Here is a 23,990-nt window from a genome sequence, read left to right on the forward strand (position 1 = left end):
TAACAATTTAGGTAAACAAGTTTCCTCAGTGCTAGCAGAAAAATGGAAAAAGAAAAGCCAAAATACGAATATAATGTTTTTTTTTTGGGGGGGGGGGGCAGGGGAATGTAATTATTTCGATTATTTCGGACTGTGACTCATTCTAGCAATGAGTAATGTCTACCAAGAATCAATGAGCCGGCGCGGTGGCGCGCGCCTCTGGTCCCAGCACTTTGGGAGGCTGAGACGGGAGGACCACCTGAGCCCGGGAGGTCGAGGCTGCAGTGAGCCGAGATCGCGCCACTGCACTGCAACCTGAGCGACAGAGCGAGACCCTGTCTTAAAAAAACCAAAACCCGAAAACCAAAAAACCCCACAGCGCGCCGCTTCCCCACCTCTCCGAGGCGCAGAAAGAGGTGAAGTTTGGCTCTCACGGTATTTACTTCCCCTGGGTCCTCGCCTCCTGAGAAGCTGGTCTTGGGCTGCGGTCGGACCTCGCCGCGAGCTCCAGACCCGAGTTTCCGAGCCCGCGCTTCCCGGCCCGCAATCCTCTCAACCGCGTAGCGAAGCCGCGCCTGCAGCACACCCCGGGACCCTCCGAGGGGGTCTTAGTCCCCGCGCCCGGAAGTCCGCACCACCGAGAGGGGAGCCGATCCCTGGCGCTCCTAGAGCGGCGCCGGAAGTTTCCCAGGCGGGGCCTCTCGCGACTTCCGGTCGCGGCGGGCGGGCGGTTGTGCGGGCTTTGTCGGCGGGTTTGCGGGGCCCTCGCCGGCGGGGTCCGGTCAGCGGCTGCAGGGTCGGGCTCGCGCCGTCCTCTCCCCGCCCGCGCCGGGTGAGTGGCGCGTTCCGGACGGGGGCGGGCAACGCCTTAGCCGCAGCACCGGCTGGCTCCAGAGCCCGGCGGCCTTGCCAGGGCACAGTTCGCCGAGAGGGCCGGGCGGGGTCCGCAGGCCGCGGCCCGCCCCGCTAGGGCGTCCAGGAGCGGGGCCTTGGCTAGCCGGTCTCCGGACGCAGCCACGGCCGCCCCGCGAGGCTGCAGCGTCTCTCCAGCGAGCCCGCCTCGGGCCCGAGCCGGGGGTCTTCTCCCTGAGGAGTGCCGTGTGGGTACCCCTGGTTCCTTCTCCTTCCCCCCGCCCTGATCCCAGGCCGTAGAGCCGCGGGCTTGAGTTTCCGTGTCGCAGTCTTCAGGCCCGCCAGGCCTGCGTGAGGTTGATGCAGCAGACATGTTTTACGGTGTGACAGGACGGGGTGTGGGCGTTCCCGCGGCTGTGCCTGAAGCCTGCCTCCGCTCCCTGGGGCCTCGAGGCCTCTCGGTGCTGGAGGAGATGCAGCGCCGGCATCTTCTGTGCTGTTGGGGATAGGGGTGGGGAGGGAAACGTGATGAGCAGAATTAGAGTTAAGTACAAGACTTGGACCTGGAGAATTCCCAGATGGGGAGAGGTGGTTTGGCTACGCTGTCCTGCTTTCTCTTGAAGGTACCCTTTTCCCTTCGAGTCTTTAAGAATCCCAGTGGCGTTCTCTGTGCTTATGTCAAGGCTGTCTTGCTCCTTTCACACACAGGCTACGTCATGGTCCAGGGACTCTCGGGGTCTGAGCAGCGCCGGGATGCGGGCCTCAGACTCAGGTAGTTGGTGTGAAGCAGCTCAGGGAGCTGCCGAGCTTGTCTTCGCTGCCTCAGGGTCATGGAAGATGCCCCAGGAGAGGACACGGGGCTTGTCGTTGTCCTTGGGCAGAGCCCTGAGCAGCATGCCGGTAGCAGAAGCCAAATGGCCTGGGTGGGGCGGGGGCAGTTGACAGCTGGCTCCAGTTCTCTGACCTTACGCTTGTTACCTCCCTGAACCTCCGGGGCATCGTGGGGAGCACTAGGAACACAAGCGCTTCCTGCCTAGCGTGTGGCGCCCAGTAGGCCCCTTGGTGTGGCGCGGGGCAAGGAGGTCCAGATGTTGGTGGAGCACTAGTGCACGTCCCACTCGGTTGCCCTCTGGCTCTGCTTTTCCTGTTTCCTGAGGGTGAAGCTTGGTGTATCCTGTTAATTTCTTCAGGCTGTAAGCAACACACAGTGACTCTGGCTGGGAACTTGAGGCTGGAATATCCCCTTACCAGTGTGGGTGCAAGAGCTGGGGGCTTCTAGTGCCAGATGGGACACCCCTAGGCACCCCAGAGCTGCTGTGGCTGCTGATGATACACAACATCTGCTGTTGAGACAATTTCAGGTGATATTTATTTATTTATTTTTGAGACAGAGTCTTGCTCTATCACCCAGGCTGGAGTGCAGTGGCATGATCTCGGCTCACCGCACCCCCTGCCTCCCGGATTCAAGTGATTCTTCTGCCTTAGCCGGCTGAGTTGCTGGGACTACAGGCACACGCCACCACATCCGGCTAATTTTTGTATTTTTAGTGGAGACGAGGTTTCACCATATCGGCCAAGCTGGTCTCGAACTCCTGACCTCGTGATCTGCCTACCTCGGCTTCCCAAATTGCTGGGATTACAGGCGTGAGCCACCGCGCCTGGCCTTGGGTGATGTTTTATCCAGCAAATTCTGTGTTATAACAGGAGATGGGTCCATGCTAGTCAGTTTGTTGTGTGGAGCCACAAGTCAGGTGGCTTTTTTTTTTTTTTTTTTCATTTCATATCAATTTCTTTAAATGAAAATGTATTGATTTAATTTTACTTAAATTCATACAAGAAAAAGTTAAGCAAAAACTGAAGATAGCTATTTTGAGATAACTTTCTTCAAAGCAAGATATTTGCAATTTTAAAAACTCTCTAGAGGCGGGCAGATCGTGAGGTCAAGAGTTCGAGACCAGCCTGACCAACATGGTGAAACCCCCATCTCTACTAAAAGTACGGAAGTTAGCCAGGCGTAGTGGCACGTACCTGTAATCTCAGCTAGTCAGGAGGCTGAGGCAGGAGAATCACTTGAACCTGGGAGGTGGAGGTTGCAGTGAGTGTAGACCATGCCATTGCACTCCAGCCTGGGCAACAGAGTGAGATTCCATCTAAAAAAAAAATAAACTTTCTCAAAAGTTAAATTATGAAAATTATCAAGAGGCACACATACTGTTTTAAGATGTGCTCTTGTAAACAGAAACAGCTTGTTGCTGGCCGGGCACGGCAGCTCACGCCTATGATCCAATCCCAGCACTTTGGGAGGCCGAGGTGGGTGGATCACCTGAGGTCAGGAGTTTGAGACCAGCCTGGGTAACATGGTGAAACCCCATCTGTACTAAAAATGCAAAAAAAATTATCCGGGCGTGGTGGCAGGCACCCATAATCCCAGCTACTTGGCAGGCTGAGGCAGGAGAATCGCTTGAACCCACAAGACAGAGATTGCAGGGAGGCGGAGATTACAGTGAGCTGAAATTGTGCCACTGCACTCCAGCCTGGGCAACAGAGTGAGACTCTGTCTCAAAAATAAAATAAAATAAAAGAAACAGCTTGTTTCCAGGTAGTATAACAGCCATTTTAAAATTTAAAATTAGAAGATATCAGCTGAGTTCCAAAACAAGAAACCAACATCTCCACCCCACCGTTCCCCCACTTCTTTTTTTTTTGAGGTGTTTTGCTCTTGTTGCCCAGGCTGGAGTACAATGGCGCGGTCTCAGCTAATTCCACCCTCTGCTGCCCAGGTTCAAGAGATTCTCCTGCCTCAGCCTCTCGAGAAGCTGGGATTACAGGCATGTGCCACCACACCTGGCTAATTTTGTATTTTTAGTAGAGATGGGGTTTCACCATGTTGGCCAGGCTGGTCTCGAACTCCTGACCTCAGGTGATCTGCCTGCCTCGGCCTCCCAAAGTGCTGGGATTACAGGCATTAGCCACCATGCCTGGCCCACCCCCTTTTTTATTTATTTTTATTTTTATTTATTTATTTTTGAGATGGAGTTTTGCTCTTGTTGCCCAGGCTGGAGTGCAATGGTGTGATCTTGGCTCACTGCAGCCTCCACCTCCGCCTCCCGGGTTCCAGTGATTCTCCCGTCTCAGCCTCCGAAGTAGCTGGGATTACAGGCATGTGCCACCATGCCCAGCTAATTTTGTATTTTTAGTAGAGACGGGGTTTCTCCATGTTGGTCAGGCTGGTCTCGAACTCCTGACCTCAGGTGATGTGCCTGCCTTGGCCTCCCAGAGTGTTGGGATTACAGGCGTGAGCCACCGCATCTGGCCTGTCTTTAAAATAGAGACTGTGCTTCACCATGTTGACCAGGGTGTGGTCTCTAACTCCTGAGCTCAAGCAGTCTACCTGCCTCAGCCTCCCAAAGTGCTGTGATTACAGGCGTGAGCCACCGCACCTGGCCCAGTTTGAATTTATCATCATGGGGAGAATTGAATCTGAATATTTGAGTTGTATGTTAGCATTATTTAAGACGTAGGTTAAAGTTGCTGTAACAGATTGAAATACGGTGTTTCAAATAAGAAGCTTGAGTTGTCTTATTCTCTCTTAAAGGTAGGGGGTGGCCTCCGGGAACTCTGGCTGCCCTGCCTCATCAGCACTGTGGGGAGGGGAGAGAGTGGATGGCACGCACACATCACTTCCCTTCTCACCTCATCTTGGTCACAAAGTCACCTAACTTAAGGGGATACTAGGAAATGTCATTTGTGGGGCAGTCATTAGTAATTTGATGGGGTTTCTAACACTAAAAGGAAGAAGGAAACAGGAATGCTGGGGAACCACATTGGCCACCCAAGTGTCCAGTGGACCTTTCATCCCACACACGGGGATGTGCCAGTGTGGGTCCAGACCACTGCAATAACGTGAATAGCAAAACAAAGCAAGTCACAGAAACTTCTTAGTTTCCCAGTGTATATAAAAGTTACGTTTAAGGTATGCTGTGGTTACTATTAAGCATGCAATAGCATTATGTCTAAAAATGTAAATAATTTAATGATACTTTATTGCTAAAAGATGATCATCTGAGCCTTAAGTTGTAATCATTTTGCTAGTGGAGGGTCTTGCCTTTCTTGATGGCTGCTGACTGATCAGGGTGGTGGTTGCTGAAGGTTGGTGTGACTGGCAGTTTCTTAAAATGGGACGATGAAGTTTGCCACCACATCAGTGGAATCTTGCTTTCACAAAAGATTTCTCTGTAGCATGCAAAGCTGTTCGCTAGTATTTTACCCAAGTAGAACTTCTTTCAAAATTAGAATCAAGCCTCTCAAACCCTGCCTGTGTTTTATCAACTAAGTTTATGGAATCTTCAAAATCCTTTGTTGTCATTTCAACAGTGTTCACGGCATCTTCACCAGGAGCAGATTCCATGTCAAGAAACGAAGCGACACCTCAGCCGGGCATGGTGGCTCATGCCTGTAATCCCAGCACTTTGGGAGACTGAGGCGGGTGGATCACCTGTGGTCAGCAGTTTGAGACCAGCCTGGCCAACATAGCCAAACCCTGTCTCTACTAAAAATACAAAAATTAGCCAGGCGTGGTGGTGCACTCCTGTAATCCCAGCTACTCAGGAGGCCGAGGCAGGAGAATCGCTTGAACGCGGGAGGTGGAGGTTGCAGTGAGCCGAGATTGCACCACTCCACTCTGCCTGGGGAACAAGCAACACCTCATCCATTCAAGTTTGATCACGAGATTGAAGCAATTCAGTGACATCTTTAGGCTACACTTCTAAATCTAGTTCTCTTGCTATTTCCACCACATCTGCAGTTGCTTCCTCCACTGAAGCCTCAAACCCCTCACAGATTCATGAGGGCTGGAATCAAGTTTTTCCAAAATACCAAATGTTGATATTTTGACCTCCTCCCACGAATCATGAATGTTCTTCGTGGCATCTATAATGATGACTCCTTTCCAGAAGGTTTTCGGCTGACTTTGCCCAGATCCATCAGAGGAATCATTATCTATGGCAACTACAGCCTTGTGAAACATATTTCTTAATAAGACTTGAAAGTTGGAGTGACTCCCAGCCACGGGCTGCAGAATGCACGTTGTGTTGGCAAAAGAAGAACATCAGTCTCGCTGTTCATCTCCATCAGAGCTCTTGGGTGACCAGGAGCATTGTCAGTGAGTAGTGTTTTGAAAGGAATCTTTTTTTCTGAGCAGTTGGTCTCATTAGTGAGCTTAAAATACTCCGTAAACCATGCTGTAAACAGATGCGCTGTCATCCAGGCTTTGTTATTCCATATCTAGAACACAGGCAGAGTGGATTTAGCATCATTCTTAAGGGTCCTAGAATTTTTGGAATGGGAAATGAGCATTGGCTTCACATCACCAGCTGCATTCGCCCCTAACAAGAGAGTCAGCCTGTCCTTTCAATCTTTGAAGCCAGACATTGACTTCTCTCTAGCTGCGAAAGTCCTAGATGCCGTCTTCTTCCAGTAGAAAGCGGTTTTATCCACAATGAAAATCTTTTTAGAGTAGCCACCTTAGTCAACCATCTTAGCTAGATCTGGAGAACTTGCTGCAGTTTCTCCCGTAAAACTTGCGGCTTCACCTTGCGCTTCTATGTGTGGAAGTGACTTCTTTCCTTAAACCTTATGAACCAACCTCTGCTGGCTTTCTGCTTTTCTTCCGCAGCTTCCCTCACCTGTCTCGGCCTTCATAGAATTGAGGACAGTTAGGACCTTGCTGTGGATTCAGCTTTGGTTGCCAGTCACACCAGCCGTCGGGCAAAGTTGTTCTTTTAATCTCTCCAGACCACTCAGACTTCCTCCATGTCAGCAATAAGGCTGTCTTGCTATCCTATCATTTGTGCGTTCACTGGAGCAGCTCCTTTAATTTCCTTCTGGGGCTTTTCCTTTGCATTCCCACTTGGCCGTTTGATGCAAGAGGCCCGGCTTTCTGACTGAGTTTAGACATGCCTTCCTCACGAAGCTTAATCATTTCTAGCCTTTGGTTTAAAGTGAGAGATGTGGGATTCCTCCTTTCACGTGAGAGGCCATGGTAAGGTTACTAATTAGCCTAATCTCAATATTGTTGTATCCAGGGAAGAGGAAGGCGGGAGGAAAGGGAGAGAGATGGGGAACAGCCTGTCGGTGGTGAATGTAGGAAACACACATTGATAATTCAGCTTCTTAGATGGGTGCGGTTCATGGTGCCCCAAACAGTGACAGTAGTTTTAGATTCCTGTTACCTGCCAGGCACCTGGCATGGGTGTGGAGGGCAGAGTTCTGAGGTGGCCTCTTAGATTCCCGGCCCCTGATGTACGTACCCGTTCTTCCAGTTACTCATTCAGACACTGACATCTGGTACTGTCATGAAGAGACTTGCAGATGTCGGGAGGTCCCAGGTCAGTGAGGTGAGAAGGGAGGCCGTCTGGGAGAGCTTGACCTAATCACACAGGCCCTGGGAAGCAGAGGTTCCTCCATCTGGTTGGAGAACAGAGGCTGAGATTAGACGTGTGAGAAAAATGTGATGTGCTGTGCCTGCCTTGAGGTTCAGGTGGCCCCTAGGGGTGGCTCCTGCTCACAGCCAGTAAACACACAGGGTTCTCAGTCCTGCAGTTGCAGGGAACTGGATTCTGCCACGAAATCTGAATGAGTTTGGAAACCAGTTTTCCCCAGGGCCTCCAGATGAGAGCTCAGCCCGATGACATACAGTTGCAGCTTTGCGTGACCCTGCGTGGAGATCCCAGCTGGCCTGGCCTGGGTGTGTGACCTGCAGAACTGTGGGGTAACAAATGCATGCTGCTTTAAGCTGCTGAGTTTGTGTAAATTGTTTTTGGAGCAGCGGATAACTGAGTGGGAGAGGGCTTGGCACTGGGCGGGCGGAGTCCCCTTCTTGGAAGCAGTTCCCAGAGTGAGGATTCCCAAACTGCAGGCTGGGGCATTTCCCTCCACAGCAGGGCTGGGTAGAGCATCCCAGTGCCTGCATGAGGTCGCATAATCCCGGGCCCAGTCACCTTTTCCGGAGTGAGCACCTGTGTGACTCAGGGCACCATGTGCCCCTGCCAGCAACAGTGTCCTGAGCACCATTGCAGCTTACATCATCCCACCAGGGATTGGCTGTTTTCTAGCTTCATGTAAATGGAGTCATACAATATGAGCTCTTTTGTGCCTGGCTGGTTTTGCTCAGCACTTCGTCTGTAGAGAGGTGCACCTGCGCTTTTGTGTGTGGCAGTTTTTTTTCTGTGCATTATTGTTTTGTGTGAGTCTTCTGTTGCTAGATATTTAGGGTGTTAGAATGTTGCTAAGAACACTCTAGCTACAGACTTCGGCAGGGTAGGCTTGCAGTTTCTCCAGCAACCTAATTCCCTTGAAAATATCATCACTGTTGGGGCTGCTTGCTGCCAGTGCATCCCATGTCGCAGCTGTGGTTTTTGTTTTTGTTTATTTTTGTTTATTTTTTGAGATGGAGTCTCACTTTGTCACCCAAGCTGGAGTACGGTGTTGTGATCTCTGCTCACTGCAACCTCCGCCTCCCAGGTTCAAGTGATTCTCCTGTCTCAGCCTCCCGAGTAGCTGGGATTACAGGTGTGCGCCACCACGCCCAGATAATTTTTGTATTTTTAGTAGAGATGAGGTTTCACCATAGCCAGGCTGGTCTTGAACTCCTGACCTCAAGTGATCCGCCCGCCTTAGCCTCCCAAAGTGTTGGGATTACAGGCATGAGCCACTGCACCTGGTGCAGCCCTGGTTTTTAAACCAGCAGAAGAACCTCCAGTTTTATTTACTGGCTTCTGGGCTGGGCTGATCCCCCTCTCTCATTATTATTATTATTATTATTATTATTATTATTATTATTATTATTTATTATTTTTTTTTTTTTAAGACAGAGTCTTGTTCTTTCCCCCAGGCTGGAGTGCAGTGGCGTGATCTTGGCTCACTGCAAGCTCCGCCTCCCGGGTTCATGCCATTCTCCTGCCTCAGCCTCCCAAGTAGCTGGGACTACAGGCGCCCGCCAACACGCCCGGCCAATTTTTTGTATTTTTAGTAGAGATGGGGTTTCACTGTGTTAGCCAGGATGGTCTCGATCTCCTGACCTTGTGATCCACCCACCTTGGCCTCCCAAAGTGCTGGGATTACAGGCTTGAGCCACCGCGCCCAGCCTCCCCCTCTCTCATTATATTGGCAGTGGCCTTGAGGTACTGGAGACAGTAGTGGATGGGAAGCCAACATTACTGATGTTCACAGTGGCCTGGCTCCCACTGCCCAGCAACAACCCCAGAGAGAATGCTCTTGAGGCGAGACAGTCAGCTTTCTCATCCTGAGAGCCGCATTAATGGGTCCTCAGTGCATAAGCAGAATATATATGGAAATTAAAAAGGAAATACATGGCCGGGTGTGGTGGCTCACCCCTGTAACCCCAGCACTTTAGGAGGCCAAGGTGGGTGGGCCGCTTAAGGCCAGAAGATCAAGACCAGCCTGGCCAATATGGAGAAACCCCATCTCTACTAAAAATACACAAGAATTGCTTGAACCCAGGAGGCGGAGGTTACAGTGAGCTGAGATCGCGCCACCGTGCAATCAGCCTGTGCGACAGAGCAAGACCGTATCTTTAAAAAAAAAAAAAAATGCCGGGCGCAGCTGCTCAAGCCTGTAATCCCAGCACTTTGGGAGGCCAAGGTGGGCAGATCACCTGGGGTTGGGAGTTCGAGACCAGCCTGACCAACAGAGAATCCCATCTCTACTAAAAATACAAAATTAGCTGGGCGTGGTGGTGCATGCCTGTAATCCCAGCTACTTGGGAGGCTGAGACAGGAGAATCGCTTGAACCCGGGAGCTGGAGATTGCGGTGAGCTGAGATCGCGCCATTGCCCTCCAGCCTGGGCAATAAGAGCAAAACTCCATCTCAAAAAAAAAAAAGAGAAAATACAAATGCTCGGCTGGGCACGGTGGCTCACGCCTGTAATCCCAGCACTTTGGAAGGCTGAGGCGGGCAGATCACGAGGTCAGGAGATCGAAACCATCCTGGCTAACGGTGAAACCCTGTCTCTACTAAAAATACAAAAAAATTAGCCAGGCGTGGTGGCGGGAGCCTGTAGTCCCAGCTACTCGGCAGGAGAATGGCATGAACCCAGGAGGCGGAGCTTGCAGTGAGCTGAGATGGCGCCACTGCAGTCCAGCCTGGGCAACAGAACGAGACTCCGTCTCAAAAAAAAGAAGACAAATCCTCAGACTTGAGGCTGGTAAAGTGCAGGCGCCAAGAAAGAGACTTTCTCTCAAAGCAGTCACCATTCCTTTGGTCTCTGCTTTCAGAGAGTGGATTCTGGCTTCCTTCCTTTCCATGGCAGAGCGTCAGGTATCATTGTTTCGTTATAACATCTATGAGGGAAAAAGTGATTCCTGGCTGGGAGCACCATGTGTAGAGTGTGCACGTTCTCCCCACGGCCGCCGCCTGCTTTCCTCCACGTCCCAAAGATGTGTCCATTAGGTGAACTGGGGTGTCTCCTTGGTCCCAGCATGAGCGAGTTTGGGTGTGTGAGTTGCCCTGCGGTGGGACCCTGTCCTATCCAGGGCTGGTTCTCACCTTGCACCCTGAGCTGCCAGGATAGGCACCAGCTACCCAGGACCCTGCATTAAAGTAAGTGGGTAAATAATTATCTTGTTTTTCTTAATTTTTTTTATGGGAGATTTTCCAGTAAAAAGTGAGAAACCTGCTAGACATTCTAAAAGAGCTGTAGCAAGCACTGTTAATCTTTCTTTAAGGTATGTATAACTCACGTTTATTTCAGTGTTTAATACTAGAAGTGTTGGAGCTTTTTTTTTTTTTTTTTTTTTTTAATTAGAGACAGAGTCTCACTCTGTCACCTAGGTTGGAGTTCCATGGCACAGTCATGGCTTACTACAGCCCCAAACCTCTGGGCTCAAGTGATCCTCCTGCCTTAGCCTCCCAAAAAGCTGGGACCACAGGTATGCAACATCACACCCAGCTAATTAAAAAAATTTTTTTTTAGAGATGGAGTCTTGCTGTGTTGCCCAGGCTGGTCTTAGACTCCTGGCCTCAAGTAGTCCTCCTGCTTTGGCCACTGGAAATGCTGGGATTATAGGCATGAGCCACTGTACCTGGCTTATTACCTTGTATTGAGTGTATTATGTATGCATGATTAGAACATTCATTCATACAACAGATATTGATGAAATGTATTACTTTATGCCAGGAATTGTTTGGGTTGCTGAGAATAAAGAACAGAACAAAGTTCCTGCCTACACAGCACTTACGTACTTGGGGAGACAGCAGGACACATAGTTTGTTGCCTGTGGGGTGTGTGCGTGTGTGTGTGTGTGTGTGTGTGTGTGTGCATGCATGTATATATCACAATTCATTGATTCTAAGACACGCTTTCTCCATGTTTTAATATCTCTGAAATTGAGTTGCCTGTTAGAATTGATGGAGTGTTTTTTGTTGTTGTTTGAGACAGGGTTTTACTCTGTCACCCAGGCTGGAATGCAATGGCACAAGCACGGCTCACTGCAGTCTCAACTTCCTGGGCTCAAGTGATTCTCCTGCCTCAGTCTCCCATGTAGCTGGGACCACAGGTGTGCTACCTCGCTTGGCTGTTTTTAAAAATGTTTTTTGTAGAGATGGGATCTCTCTACCTTGCCCAGGCAGACGTTGAACTCCTGGTCTCAAGTGACCCTCCCACCTCTGCCTCCCAAAGTCTTAGGATTACAGGAGTGAGCCACTGTGCCTCGCTTGATGGAGTGTTTTCATTTAAATTGGTACTTTAATTTTCCTTCATGGTTCATAAAATCGTGTCACATCTCACAATCGATGGCTGCTTTGATTGGGTGACTTACGATTGGTTAAGTGGTCAGAACTGTGCAGAGGAAGCAGAGGCAGGAGAGAGGGCATGCTGAGGGTGGGGGTGCCTTGCTGTTTTATAGTGTGACTAGGAAGGGCTCTGATCAGGTGACATCAACACAGACACCTGAAGGACATCTAGGAGTGAACCCTGCAAATATCTTTGGAGTCTTTCTACTAAAGTGCAAAGGCCCCGAGGGGGCAGGGACTGCAGGGGCCAGTGTGACCAAAGAAGAGGGAAGGGGAGGGCAGGGTGAGCAACAGGAGTCCAGGCCCGGTGGCCCTTGTGGGGCCTGAGTAGGGGATGGGAAACCCTTGTAAGTTTTGAGTAGAAGAGTGACATCTGATTTATGATTTTAAAGCGTAATTCTCCTGGCTGTGTAGAAAAGAGCTGGAGAAGGGGAGAAGTAAGAAGGTGAGAGGCGGTCACACTTCACGGTGAAAGGCAATGGTGCAGATGGCAGCCCTGTAGGCTGTGGGCATCTGGCGCTGGGCATGGTTTTGAACAGATGTGGAGTGTGAACAAAGGGAAAAGGATTCAAGGGTTATTGCAGCATTTGTGGCCTGAACAAATGAGATAATGGAGAAAACTATAGAAGGAGGAAAATCAGAAGTGAAGCTGGACGCATTAGGGCTGAAAAACTTCTGAGAGCATCCAAATGAAGGTGTTGGGTGAGGAGCTGCTCAGGTGTGGGGGCTGGAAAAAAGGCCAGGTTGGAGGCAGGCATGTGAGTCTTCAGCATAGATGGCATTGGTGTCTGATAATGAGTGCACTCACCTCTGTAATGGACAAAGACGGGGGCTGAGCCCTAGATATGCCAGGGCTTTGAGGCGTCAGGGGACAGTGGGAGGAGCTATCAGGCAGGTAGGGAACAGAGAAAGGCTGTCCCAGATTCACATAAGGAGAGTGCCTTCTGAAGGAGCGAGGCTGTGTCAGTGCCGCCCCAGGTTGAGTTGGAAGTGTGGCCATAGCTGACCCCTGATCTGGTGACATGGATGTTTGGGGTGAGAGCCCTACTGTAGTAGGCTCAGGGGAAGGAGGAAAGGGAGAAATCGAGCGTGGGGTGGGGGCTCTTTGAATGTGGCTGCGGAGGAGGAGAGTCATGGGGTAGTAATTGGTGGGACATGGGGCCCATGACGTGCATTTTTCAGGTGACTGGGAATTGGTGCACTTCTTCATGCTGAGGGGAGTGGTGGGCTTGGAGGGCAGGGACTTCTGGATGGAGGAGAGGGGTGGGTGCTCAGATGCTGACCCTGCAAGTGTGAGAGGAAAAGGGAGCTCACACACAAGTGGAAGTGTTGACTTTAAGTCAGAACAAGGGCAGTTTAACCCAGGTAACAAGCCTGGCAGAGGATAGGTGGAGATAGAGGCTGGCAGGAGATGTGGGAGGCAGTGGATGTACTTGCCTGATTTCTTCTGTTTTCTCGTTGAAACAAGAAGCAAGGTCACCAGTGGGGAGGGAGGAGGGAGTGCTGGGTCTGTAAGAAAACAGGAGAAGTGGAAGGTCCTGTGGGGAGTGGGAAGGGTAGGAGTTGCTGGCAGCTCTCAGGCCCCATTAGGCAAGCAGCTCTGAATTTAAAGAACTCAGTCAGCTGGCTGGGCGTGGTGGCTCATACCTGTAATCCCAGCAGTTTGGGAGGCCGAGGTGGGCGGATCACGAGGTCAGGAGATCGAGACCATCCTGGCTAACATGGTGAAACCCCGTCTCTACTAAAAATACAAAAAAATTAGCCGGGCGTGGTGGCAGGCGCCTGTAGTCCCAGCTGCTTGGGAGGCTGAGGCAGGAGAATGGTGTGAACTCGGGAGGCAGAGCTTGCAGTGAGCCGAGATTGCGGCACTGCACTCCAGTCTGGGCGACAGAGTGAGACTCCATCTAAAAAAACAAAAACAAAAACAAACGAAAAACAGCAAGAGTGCAGGTGCAAATCAGGACACAGCCTCGTTTTAACCAAAGCTTGGGCTTTCCCATCCAAATATGATGGAGGGAGAAAAGGGCAGGGGAGCCCGATTCTGTGCAGGAGGGTGATTCTCATGTAACTTACAGTGAACACAGTGTCCCAGACCATGGGGTCTAAGCTAGGTACAGAGAGGGGAAGAGGACATGAAGGAAGGAATGAGGAACAGTGAAGAAGTGTTAGGGCTGATGTGTTTATACGTTTGTTTAAAATATCTGTCTTGGTTTTTTAATGGAGTTCAAGCATATCCCCACCCCTCTGCAACTCATCCAGGATTCACTAATGTTCAGAGGAGTGTTGTGCATCACAGACCAGTCTGTCCTGGTGTTGGATGTTAAAAGTGGAGCCACAAAGAAGCCATCTTACGTGGGACAGGCTTGGGTGTGAGACCAGAGCTGTGGGTAGCAGCACGTTGGGTCAGGATGAGGGACAGAGGAAGCACTTCCCACCTCTTGGATATGAATTTTATCCTGCCCTGATTCAGGAGATCCCCATCTGTTAACAAAGATGATTTTGTTGTCTTTCGTTTCAGATTCTAATGTAGGAACTGGTGAGAAGAAGGTGACTGAAGCCTGGATTTCTGAGGATGAAAACTCACATAGGACGACGTCAGACAAACTCACAGTGATGGAGCTCCCCTCCCCCGAGCCTGAGGAAGTCCACGAGCCCAGATTAGGGGAGCTCTTGGGAAATCCAGAAGGTCAGAGCCTGGGGAGTTCCCCCTCTCAGGACAGGGGCTGCAAGCAGGTGACAGTGACCCATTGGAAGATCCAGACAGGAGAGACAGCTCAAGTGTGCACCAAGTCAGGAAGAAACCGTATTTTGAACTCAGACCTTCTTCTGCTTCAGAGAGAGCTCATAGAGGGGGAAGCCAATCCTTGTGATATCTGTGACAAAACCTTCACTTTTAATTCAGACCTAGTTAGGCATCGGATTTCGCATGCTGGGGAGAAACCTTACACGTGCGATCATTGTGGGAAAGGCTTTGGCCAGAGCTCACACCTTATGGAGCATCAGAGAATTCACACTGGAGAGAGACTCTACGTCTGTAATGTGTGTGGGAAAGACTTCATTCACTATGCAGGTCTCATTGAGCATCAGCGTGTTCATTCGGGAGAAAAGCCCTTCAAATGTGTGCAGTGTGGGAAGGCGTTTTGTCACAGTTCAGACCTGATTAGGCACCAGAGAGTTCACACCAGAGAGAGACCTTTTGAATGCAAAGAGTGTGGGAAAGGCTTCAGTCAGAGCTCCTTACTTATTCGTCATCAGAGGATTCACACGGGAGAAAGGCCCTATGAGTGCAATGAATGTGGGAAATCCTTCATAAGGAGCTCGAGCCTCATTCGCCATTATCAGATCCACACAGAAGTGAAACAGTATGAATGCAAAGAATGTGGGAAGGCATTCCGTCATCGCTCAGACCTTATTGAGCACCAGAGAATTCACACCGGAGAGAGACCCTTTGAATGCAATGAGTGTGGGAAAGCCTTTATTCGGAGTTCAAAGCTCATTCAGCATCAGAGGATCCATACTGGGGAGAGGCCTTACGTATGCAATGAGTGTGGGAAGCGCTTCAGCCAGACGTCAAACTTCACCCAGCATCAGAGAATTCACACTGGAGAGAAACTCTATGAATGTAATGAGTGTGGGAAAGCTTTCTTTCTGAGTTCATACCTTATTCGACACCAGAAAATCCACACTGGAGAGAGAGTGTACGAATGTAAGGAATGTGGGAAAGCGTTTCTCCAGAAAGCCCATCTCACTGAGCACCAGAAGATCCACTCTGGGGACAGGCCCTTCGAATGTAAAGACTGTGGGAAAGCCTTCATCCAGAGCTCCAAGCTGCTTCTGCACCAGATTATTCACACTGGAGAAAAGCCCTATGTGTGCAGTTATTGTGGGAAAGGCTTTATTCAGAGGTCAAACTTCCTTCAACACCAGAAAATTCATACTGAAGAGAAGCTCTATGAACGTAGTCAGTATGGGAGAGATTTTAACTCAACTACAAACTTTAAAAATAATGAAAGTGTTCACCAAGAGGGACTCTCCCTGAGTAAGGCCCCCATACATTTGGGTGAGAGGTCTGTAGATAAGGGGGAACACACAGATAACTTCTAAAATAATTATTCTCCCGCTCAATGAGTGATGTTTGGAAATGCGTGGAATTAGGATTCATGTGGTTTCTAAGATTTGGACATGTCAGAATTTTGTGAGTCATGGATGGGGCTGCTTTTGGAGTGGGTGCCACCTGCCATTGTGTAGCACTACTAGGCTCAGCCCTTCTCCTCAGCTGTGAGCACTGTCCTCAGGAGAGTCACAGGGCTTGACACCTGACTCTGAGCTGGAACAGTAGGGGCAGGGAGAAGACAGGTCTGAAGAAAAGGTTTTTAAAAAATTTTATCCCCAGTTAAATAGTCCATCCTTGAGTTAAATCCCTTTTAGAGCAGAACTGTGTATCTAATCTTATTACTTAGGAGAATGTTAACTAGGAAATTTTGATCTGTTAAGTTGAAGAAAGGTAACTCTATACAAACCCCGAGCCATTTCCCTGTTGTCCTGAGGAGGAACTCCAGGCCTCCCATCGTGTGCCCTAAGGCCTCCTGAGTCCTGGAGCGTTGCCTCCCACTGCCTGACTTCCTGCCACAACAGTTAATGCTGCAGCAACACCGACTGCTTCATCTTCCCTGTGCTCCACGCGGCTTCCTACCTCTCTCGCCTTTGTTCTTGTTGAAGGGTCTCTTCTCAGCTAATTAACTCTGAATCATGGTTCAAGACATGCTTCAGGCATCATGTCAAGGATGTTTTCCCTCAGGCTTAGTTGGCAGTGCTCTGCACACTTCTGTGGCTCAGTGATTACTGCTATTACTGTTATTTACTTGCATATGTCAGAATGACTTGATAGACTATCTCTGTCATTATGCTCTTGAGTTCCTGAGGACAGTGATCATATCTGATTGATTTCCATATGTCCACTGTCTAGCACAGGGCAATAAAAAGTACACCCCTAAATCTGCGCGTAATTGGCATCTCTCTTGCTTTGTCCTTTCTATGCTGCCATTCTAAAAATTTTCAGCTGTTGGCTGTTTTTTATTGTTGTTGTTTGTTCATTTTGTATCAGTATAATCTACGATTCTGTTAGAAGTATATTCTCAGCCCTGCTACTGTCTGCTGCTTCTACTTAGAAGTTGCAGGCAATAGCCTGTGCACATCCACGCCCTCATGTGTGCCACCTTACAGCTCATGCAGAACTGTCCACTTGATCTGGAGGGCATTGACACTTGGCTCAGCTGGAACAGTGGGGACAGGAGGAGGCAGGTCTCAAGAGAAGGTCTTCACTTGTCTCTATCTTTCTGTCTCACTCGAAAGGCACAGTCTCAATGTACTACGTAACTCTTCTGTTTTAGCAGTTCTAAGGTTGAACTGAGCTCTTGTCATTTTCCATGCTCTCTGGCTCATTTTGTCATTTCAAAATGTATTGATATCTATAAGGAATAGTCCTAAATGTTGGGAAAACAGATGAGCAACCCACTACCCTGAAGTCATCCACAGTGTAGTGGGGAAGACAGAGATCACAGTAGGATGAGTTAAGTATGTGCTCTCAGTTGTGAAGGAGCACAGGTGAGGGGGTGCCTGATGTGGCACAGAGATGGGAAGGCGTTACAGAAGAGGTGACATTTCAGCTGGGCCAGAGATCAGTAGAGATCAGCTAAAGAAGAAAATAGGATCCAGGAGAGGGAATCTGCAGAAACATGGAGTCATGAGAGATGGCTCTTTGGCTAGGACTGTTCAAAAGCAGGCGAGGTAAGTGGACAGTGGACAACCACCTCACTGAACTGTTAGTCTTTACCTCTGAATTTCATCTGAACATGAACCCCAAAGTCCAGTTTTGGAACGATATAATTTTTTTCTCATGAGGCCATATTCTGAGTTCTTAAATACTACCAACCCTGAAAGCCTCAGGACAAATAATTCAAAAAAGAGATCTACATTTTCTGAAAAATCAGCATTACTAGAGATGCTTCAAATGTAGATTTTACCAGACCATTTTAATCAACTTTATTGAGATTCAATTTTCATATAGTAAAACGCCTATTTAAGTCTACAAAGTTTTGAAAAATACATACACCTGTGTAACCACCACCGCCAGAACCAAGAACACGTTTCTATCACCCAAAAAAGTTCCCTTTTGCCTTTTCCTAGTTAAGCCCACTCCAGCCCCAGATAACCACTTTCTGGCCACATAGATTAGTGTTGCTTGGTTTAGAGCCTCATACAAATGGATTCATTTAGTATGTGTTCTTCTGCATCTGATGTCTTTCATTTTGGCGTGTTTTTAGACCCATCCAAGCTGTTTGGTGTTTCAGTAGTTCTCTTTGCTGAGTGGTATTCCATTGTATGGATAAGCCATCATTTGTTTATTCATCCACATGTTAATGGGTTTCCAGTCTCGGCTCTTAAAACTATGAGCATTTGTGTAAAAGTATGTATTTGCACATGTGTTTTTATCACTCTTGGGTAAATACCTAGGACTTTAATTGCCGTGTTGTAAGTGTCTTAGTCCATTCAGGCTGCCATAACAAAATACCATCAACTGGGAAACTTATAAACAACAGAAATTTATGTTTTGCAGTTCTGGAGGCTGGGAAGTCCAAGAGGAAGGTGTCAACATTTGGTGTCTAGTGAGGGCCTGCTTCCTTTTAAGTAGATGTCTTCTCACTGTGACTGCACGTGGTGGAAAGGGACTAGGAAGCTTACCCCATTCGTGAGGGCTCTTCCCCTTGTGATGCTGTCCCCTCCCTAAGACCCCACCTCATATCATCTTACAGGTTAGGAATTTGACATGAATTGTGCAAGGATGTAAACAGTCCATTGCAATAAGTGTTTCTAACTTCCTAAGAAATTGTCACACAGCCCTCCATAGTGGTTGAATCATTTTACACTACTACTACATTATGGGAAGATTCCAGTTGCTCCATGTCTTTGCTAACACTCGGCATTGTCAGTCTCTTAAAATTTAATCCACTCTAGCCTCCTTATGATTTTAATTTGTATTTGCCCACTGAATAATGTATGTCTATGATTTCATCTTGCTTATTGCTTTTCCGTTTCGTCTTTTGTGATGTGTCTGTTCGTACCTTTTGCCTGTTTTTAAGTTGGGATGCTTATTGTTGACTCAAGTTCTTTACATATTCTGGATGAAAAACATATGTAATATGTATAAGTCTTTGTCTCCATTTGTGACAAATATTGTGAATATTTTCATGTTTGGTTTGCCTGTTCATTTTATTAATGGTGTCTTTTGAATATTTTTTATTAAGTCTAATTTATCAAAGATTTGGGTATGGTGGCTGATGTCTGTAATCCCAGCACTTTGGGAGGCCAAGGTGGGCAGATCACCTGAGGCCAGAAGTTTGAGACCAGCCTGGCCAACATGGTGAGACTCTGTCTCTACTGAGAATACAAAAATTATCTGGGTGGGTGGCATGCCCCTGTAGTCCCAGCTACTTGGGAGGCTGAGGCAGGAGAATCACTTGAACCCAGGAGGCAGAGGTTGCAGTAAACCAAGATAATAATGATTTATGAGATTTTACAATTGAGTTTAAGAAATTTGCCTATTCAAGGCCGGGCACGGTGGCTCACGCTTGTAATCCCAGCACTTTGGGAGGCCGAGGCGGGCAGATCACGAGGTCAGGAGATCGAGACCACGATGAAACCCCGTCTCTACTAAAAATACAAAAAATTAGCCGGGCGTGGTGGCGGGCGCCTGTAGTCCCAGCTACTCGGAGAGGCTGAGGCAGAAGAATGGCGTGAACCCGGGAGGCGGAGTTTGCAGTGAGCCGAGATTGCGCCACTGCACTCCAGCCTGGGCGACAGAGCGAGACTCCGTCTCAAAAAAAAAAAAAAAAAAAGAAATTTGCCTATTCAAAGGACATGATTTTTTCCTATGTTTTTTATTTATGGAACTTTTATAGTTTTACCTTTTACATGTAAGTCTGTGATCCATTTTGAGTTCATTTTTGTGTACCATATGTGATAAGGGTCGAGATTCACTTTTTTATCTGTGTGGTTGGTTGTTTCGGTTCTATTTGTTGAGACTGTACTTTCCCAATGACCAAGTCTTCACAGGTTTGTAAAACTTAAGTGACATAGAAGTGGTCTGTTCTGGACACCATTCTTCTTGTGTGTATAACTTTACACCAATATGACACTATATTGATTACTGTAGTTTTATATGAGGCAGAATCTCATTCTGTTGCCCAGGCTGGAGTGTAGTGGCACAATCACAGCTAATGTAACCTCGAACATCTGGGTTCAAGTGAACCTCTTTCCTTAGCCTCCCAAGTAGTTGGGACTGTAGACATGCATCACCACATCTTGCTAATTTTTTATATTTTTTTGTAGCGATGGGGTCTCACTATGTTGACCAGGCTGGTCTTGAACTCCTGGCCTCAAGGGATCCTCCTGCCTCAGCCTCCCAAAGGGATTACAGGTGTGAGCCACCACTCCTGGCCAACTGTAGTCGAACTCAGGTATTGGAAGAGCTTCCGTTTTGTTCTTTTCCCATTTTTTTTTTTTGACTTCTAGATCCTTTGCATTTTCATATAAAATTTGGAGTCAACTTTTATCAACTTCAGGCCAGGCCCATGGCTCATGCCTGTGTAATCCTAGCACTTTGGGAGGCTGAGGCAGGCAGATCACTTGAGGTCAGGAGTTCAAAACCAGCCTGGCCAACATGGTAAAACCCCATCTCTACTAAAAATACAAAAAAATTAGCCGGGCGTGGTGGCAGGCACCTGTAGAATCCCAGCTACTCGGGAGGCTGAGGCAGGAGAATTGCTTGAACTGGGAGGTGGAGGTTTCAGTGAGCTGAGATCGTGGCATTGCACTCCAGCCTGGGCAACCAAGAGCGAAACTGTCTCAAAAAACAACTTTTATCAATGTCTACAAAAAGAAAGTCTTCTAGCATTTATAGATCAATTTAGGGAGAAATGACGTTTTAACAATTCTGAGTTTTCCAATTGTTGAACATGGTGTACTGCCCCATTTATTTAGATCTCTCAATTTCTCTCAGTTTGCAGCTCTCACACATTTTGTTAAATTCATGTATTTAATGTTTCTGCATGCTATTGCAAGTGGTAAGGTTTTTAAAAAGCTATTTTCTAGTTCTTATTGCTAGTATATAGAAATGCATTAGACTTGTACATTGATCTTGTATCAAGCAACTTAGATCAGTTAACTTATTAGTTCTAGTAGCTTTTTTCTAGATTCTTTAGCATTTTCTATGTAGATAATCATGTCATCTGTGAATAAAGTATTTTACTTTTCCAATGTATATGGACTTTGTTCCTTTTTCTTACTGTGCTGACTAGGGCATCTTGCTCCGCCTTCCTCAGAATTGGTAAGAGTATGTCCTTGTTTTGATATCAGGATACTGTTACTCCTAAAGAATGGTGAATTATTCTATCCACATCTGTTCTCTGAAGTTGTTTATACTGATACTATTATTTCTTCCTTAAATGTTTTCTTCCCTTCTTTCCTTCCTTCCCTCCCTCCCTCTTTCTCTCTTTTTTTTCTTTCCTTTCCTTTTTTTTTCTTTTCTTTCCTTTCCTTTTTTTTTGAGACCCAGTCTCACTCCATCACCCAGGCTGGAATACAGTGGCGTGGTCTTGGCTCACTGCAACCTCTGTCTCCCAGGTTTAAGTGACTCTCCCACCTCAGCATCCCGAGTAGCTGGAACTACAGGTGCGTGCCACCACACCCAGGTGTTTGTATTTTTAGTAGAGACAGGGTTTCACCATGTTGCACAGGCTGGTCTTGAACTCCTGGCCTCGTGATCTGCCCACCTTGGCCTCCCAAAATGTTGGGATTACAGGAGTGAGCCACTATGCCCAGTCATAAATTCAATTTTTTTAAACAGCTATAACAGTTCAGGTTTTTCTATTTCTTCTTGTGCCAAGTTTGGTAACTTTTATCTCTCAAAGAATTATTCATTTCATGTAAAACAGTGAATTATTGGCATAAAGTTCAAAACATTCCATTACATTTTATTTGACATTCTATTTTAATTATACTTAAAAGAATGTCCTCTGGGCACAGTGGCTCACTCTGTCGCCTGAGCTGGAGCACAGTGGTGAGAGCTCGGCTCGCTGCAACCTCTGCCTCCTGGGTTCAAGCAATTCTCCTGCCTCAGCCTCCTGCGTAGCTGGGATTACAGGCATGAGCCGCCACACCCAGCTAATTTTGTATTTTTAGTAGAGATGGGGTTTCTCCATGTTGGCCAGGCTGGTCTCGAACTCCCGACCTCAGGTGATCTGCCTGCCTTGGCCTCCCAAACTGTTGGGGTTACAGGTATGAGCCACCACGCCCGGCCACCAGCAGCTCCTTCTCTTTTTTTCTTCCAGATATCCTAGTTCATCACTCTCGAGTTTGACCTTCCACAAAGCCCGAGGCATGGACACAATTCAGCGAAGCTCATTGCCAATTTATATTAAGGATGACCTTTACTTCACTGTCCAACACCTTGTTCCTCTGTTCCATCTGAAACTTCATCAGAATGGCCTTTATAGTTCATATTTCTACCTGCATTCTGGTTGTGACCACTTAATGGATCTCTAAGGAGGTCCAGTCTTTCCCTAGCCTTGTCTTCTAAGCCCTCACCAGAATCTAGGCCTTTTCTAGCCTGCTCCCCCAAATTCTTCCAGCTTCTGCCCATTACTCAGTTTCAAAGCCGCTTCTACATTTTTGGTTATTTTTTATTAGCAGCACCCCACTCAGTACCAATTTTCTGTCTTAGTCCGTTTTCTGTTGCCTACAACAGAATACCTGCAACTGGATTATTTATCTGTTTGTTTGACAGAATCTCACTCTGTTGCCCAGGCTAGAGGGTAACGATGCCACCATAGCTCACTGTAACCTCAAACTTCTGGGCTCAAGTGATCTTCCTGCCTCAGCCTCCCGAGTAGCTGGGACTACAGGTGTGTGACACCATACCTGGCCTGAAACTGGGTAATTTATAAAAGAAAGGATTTTATTTCTTACAGCTATGGAGGCAGAGAAGTCCAAGGTCAAGGGGCTGCATCTGGTTAGAGTCTTCTTGCTAGTGGGGACTCTGCAAAGTCCAGAGATGGTGTGGGACATCAATGGTGAGGGGCCGAGTATGCTTACGGGATAGCTCATGTCTCTCCCTCTTCTTACAAGGCCTTCAGATCCCCTCCCTGGTAACCCATTGATCTATTAACACACAAATGAGAGCAGAGCCCTCGTGATCCAGTCACCCCTTAAAAGGCCTTACCTCTCAGTACTGCCACATTGGAGACTGGAAATTACATTTCTTTCCTTTTTTTTTTTTTTTTGAGATGGAGTTTCACTCTTATTGCCCAGGCTGGAGTGCAATGGCGCGATCTCGGCTCACTGCAGCCTCCGCCTCCCGGGTTCAAGCCATTCTCCTGCCTCAGCCTTCCGAGTAGCTGGGATTACAGGTGCCCACCACAATGCACGGCTAATTTTTTGTATTTTTAATAGAGGTGGGGTTTCAACATGTCAGCCAGGCTGGTCTCGAACTCCTGACCTCAGGTGATCTGCCCCCCTCAGCCTTCCAAAGTGCTGGGATTACATGGGCATGAGCCACCATGCCTGGCTTTCCCCCACCCCCCCCAAAAAAAGAGTCTCGTTATGTTGCCCAGGCTGGTCTGGAACTCCTAGGCTCAAGCAATCCTCCCAACTTGGCCTCCCAAACTGCTGGGATTACAGGTGTGAGCCACCATGCTCGGCCAAGTTCTTTCAACGTTTATCTTTGGAAAATATTTTGATTTTCCTTCATTTTTGAAGGATGTTGCTGGATATAGAATATGTAATTTACTTTGCCTCTGAGCGCTTGTAAGATTTTTTCTTTATCACTGGCTTGTAGCTGTTTGATTATGATGTGCCTTAGTGTGGCTTTCTTTGTTTTTATCCTTCTTGGGGGTTATTGATCTTGGATTTGTGGCTCTATTATTTTCCTTTTATTTGGAATCTTTTCCATCACAGTTTCTTTTTTTTTTTTTTTTTTTTTTTTTTTTTTTTTTTTTTTTTTTTTTTTGAGACAGAGTTTCGCTCTTGTTGCCCAGGCTGGAGTGCAATGGCACGATCTCAGTTCACCGCAACCTCTGCCTCCCAGGTTCAAGCAATTCTCCTGCCTCAGCCTCCAGAGTAGCTGGGATTACAGGCGCCTGCCACCACACCCAGCTAATTTTTTTGTATTTTTAGTAGAGACAGGGTCTTGCCATGTTGGCCAGGCTGGTCTTGAACTCATGACCTCGGGTGATCCACCCACCTCAGCCTCCCAAAGTGCTGGGATTACAGGTGTGAGCAACTGCACCCGGCC

The 23,990-nt window shown here is 47.9% G+C and overlaps 1 protein-coding gene across 4 annotated transcripts; it reads left to right on the top strand.

Annotated features, from left to right (window-relative positions):
- The first annotated feature begins 684 nt into the window (after nt 1–684).
- On the top strand, nt 685–20,960 carry ZNF623 (zinc finger protein 623). 4 transcript variants are annotated; one of them, XM_058444136.1, is made up of 3 exons: nt 837–1,079; nt 5,206–5,992; nt 14,160–20,960. In XM_058444136.1, exon 3 carries the CDS (start codon nt 14,255–14,257, stop codon nt 15,743–15,745), a length of 1,491 nt encoding a protein of 496 aa, XP_058300119.1. In that variant the 5' UTR covers nt 837–1,079; nt 5,206–5,992; nt 14,160–14,254; the 3' UTR covers nt 15,746–20,960. The 4 variants fall into 4 exon arrangements, with proteins under 4 accessions (XP_032616550.1, XP_032616551.1, XP_058300119.1 ...); XM_058444137.1 differs by lacking the exon at nt 837–1,079 and adding an exon at nt 1,935–2,192; XM_032760659.2 differs by lacking the exons at nt 837–1,079; nt 5,206–5,992 and adding an exon at nt 685–811.
- The last annotated feature ends 3,030 nt before the right edge of the window (nt 20,961–23,990 follow it).

Source organism: Hylobates moloch, unplaced genomic scaffold (genome assembly GCF_009828535.3).
Source record: "Hylobates moloch isolate HMO894 unplaced genomic scaffold, HMol_V3 SCAFFOLD_9, whole genome shotgun sequence".
Taxonomy (NCBI): Eukaryota; Metazoa; Chordata; class Mammalia; order Primates; family Hylobatidae; genus Hylobates; species Hylobates moloch.

Bases quoted from the DNA above. Each gene is read 5' to 3' on its own strand.
- ZNF623 (XM_032760659.2), top strand. From the start codon at position 14,255: ATGGAGCTCCCCTCCCCCGAGCCTGAGGAAGTCCACGAGCCCAGATTA.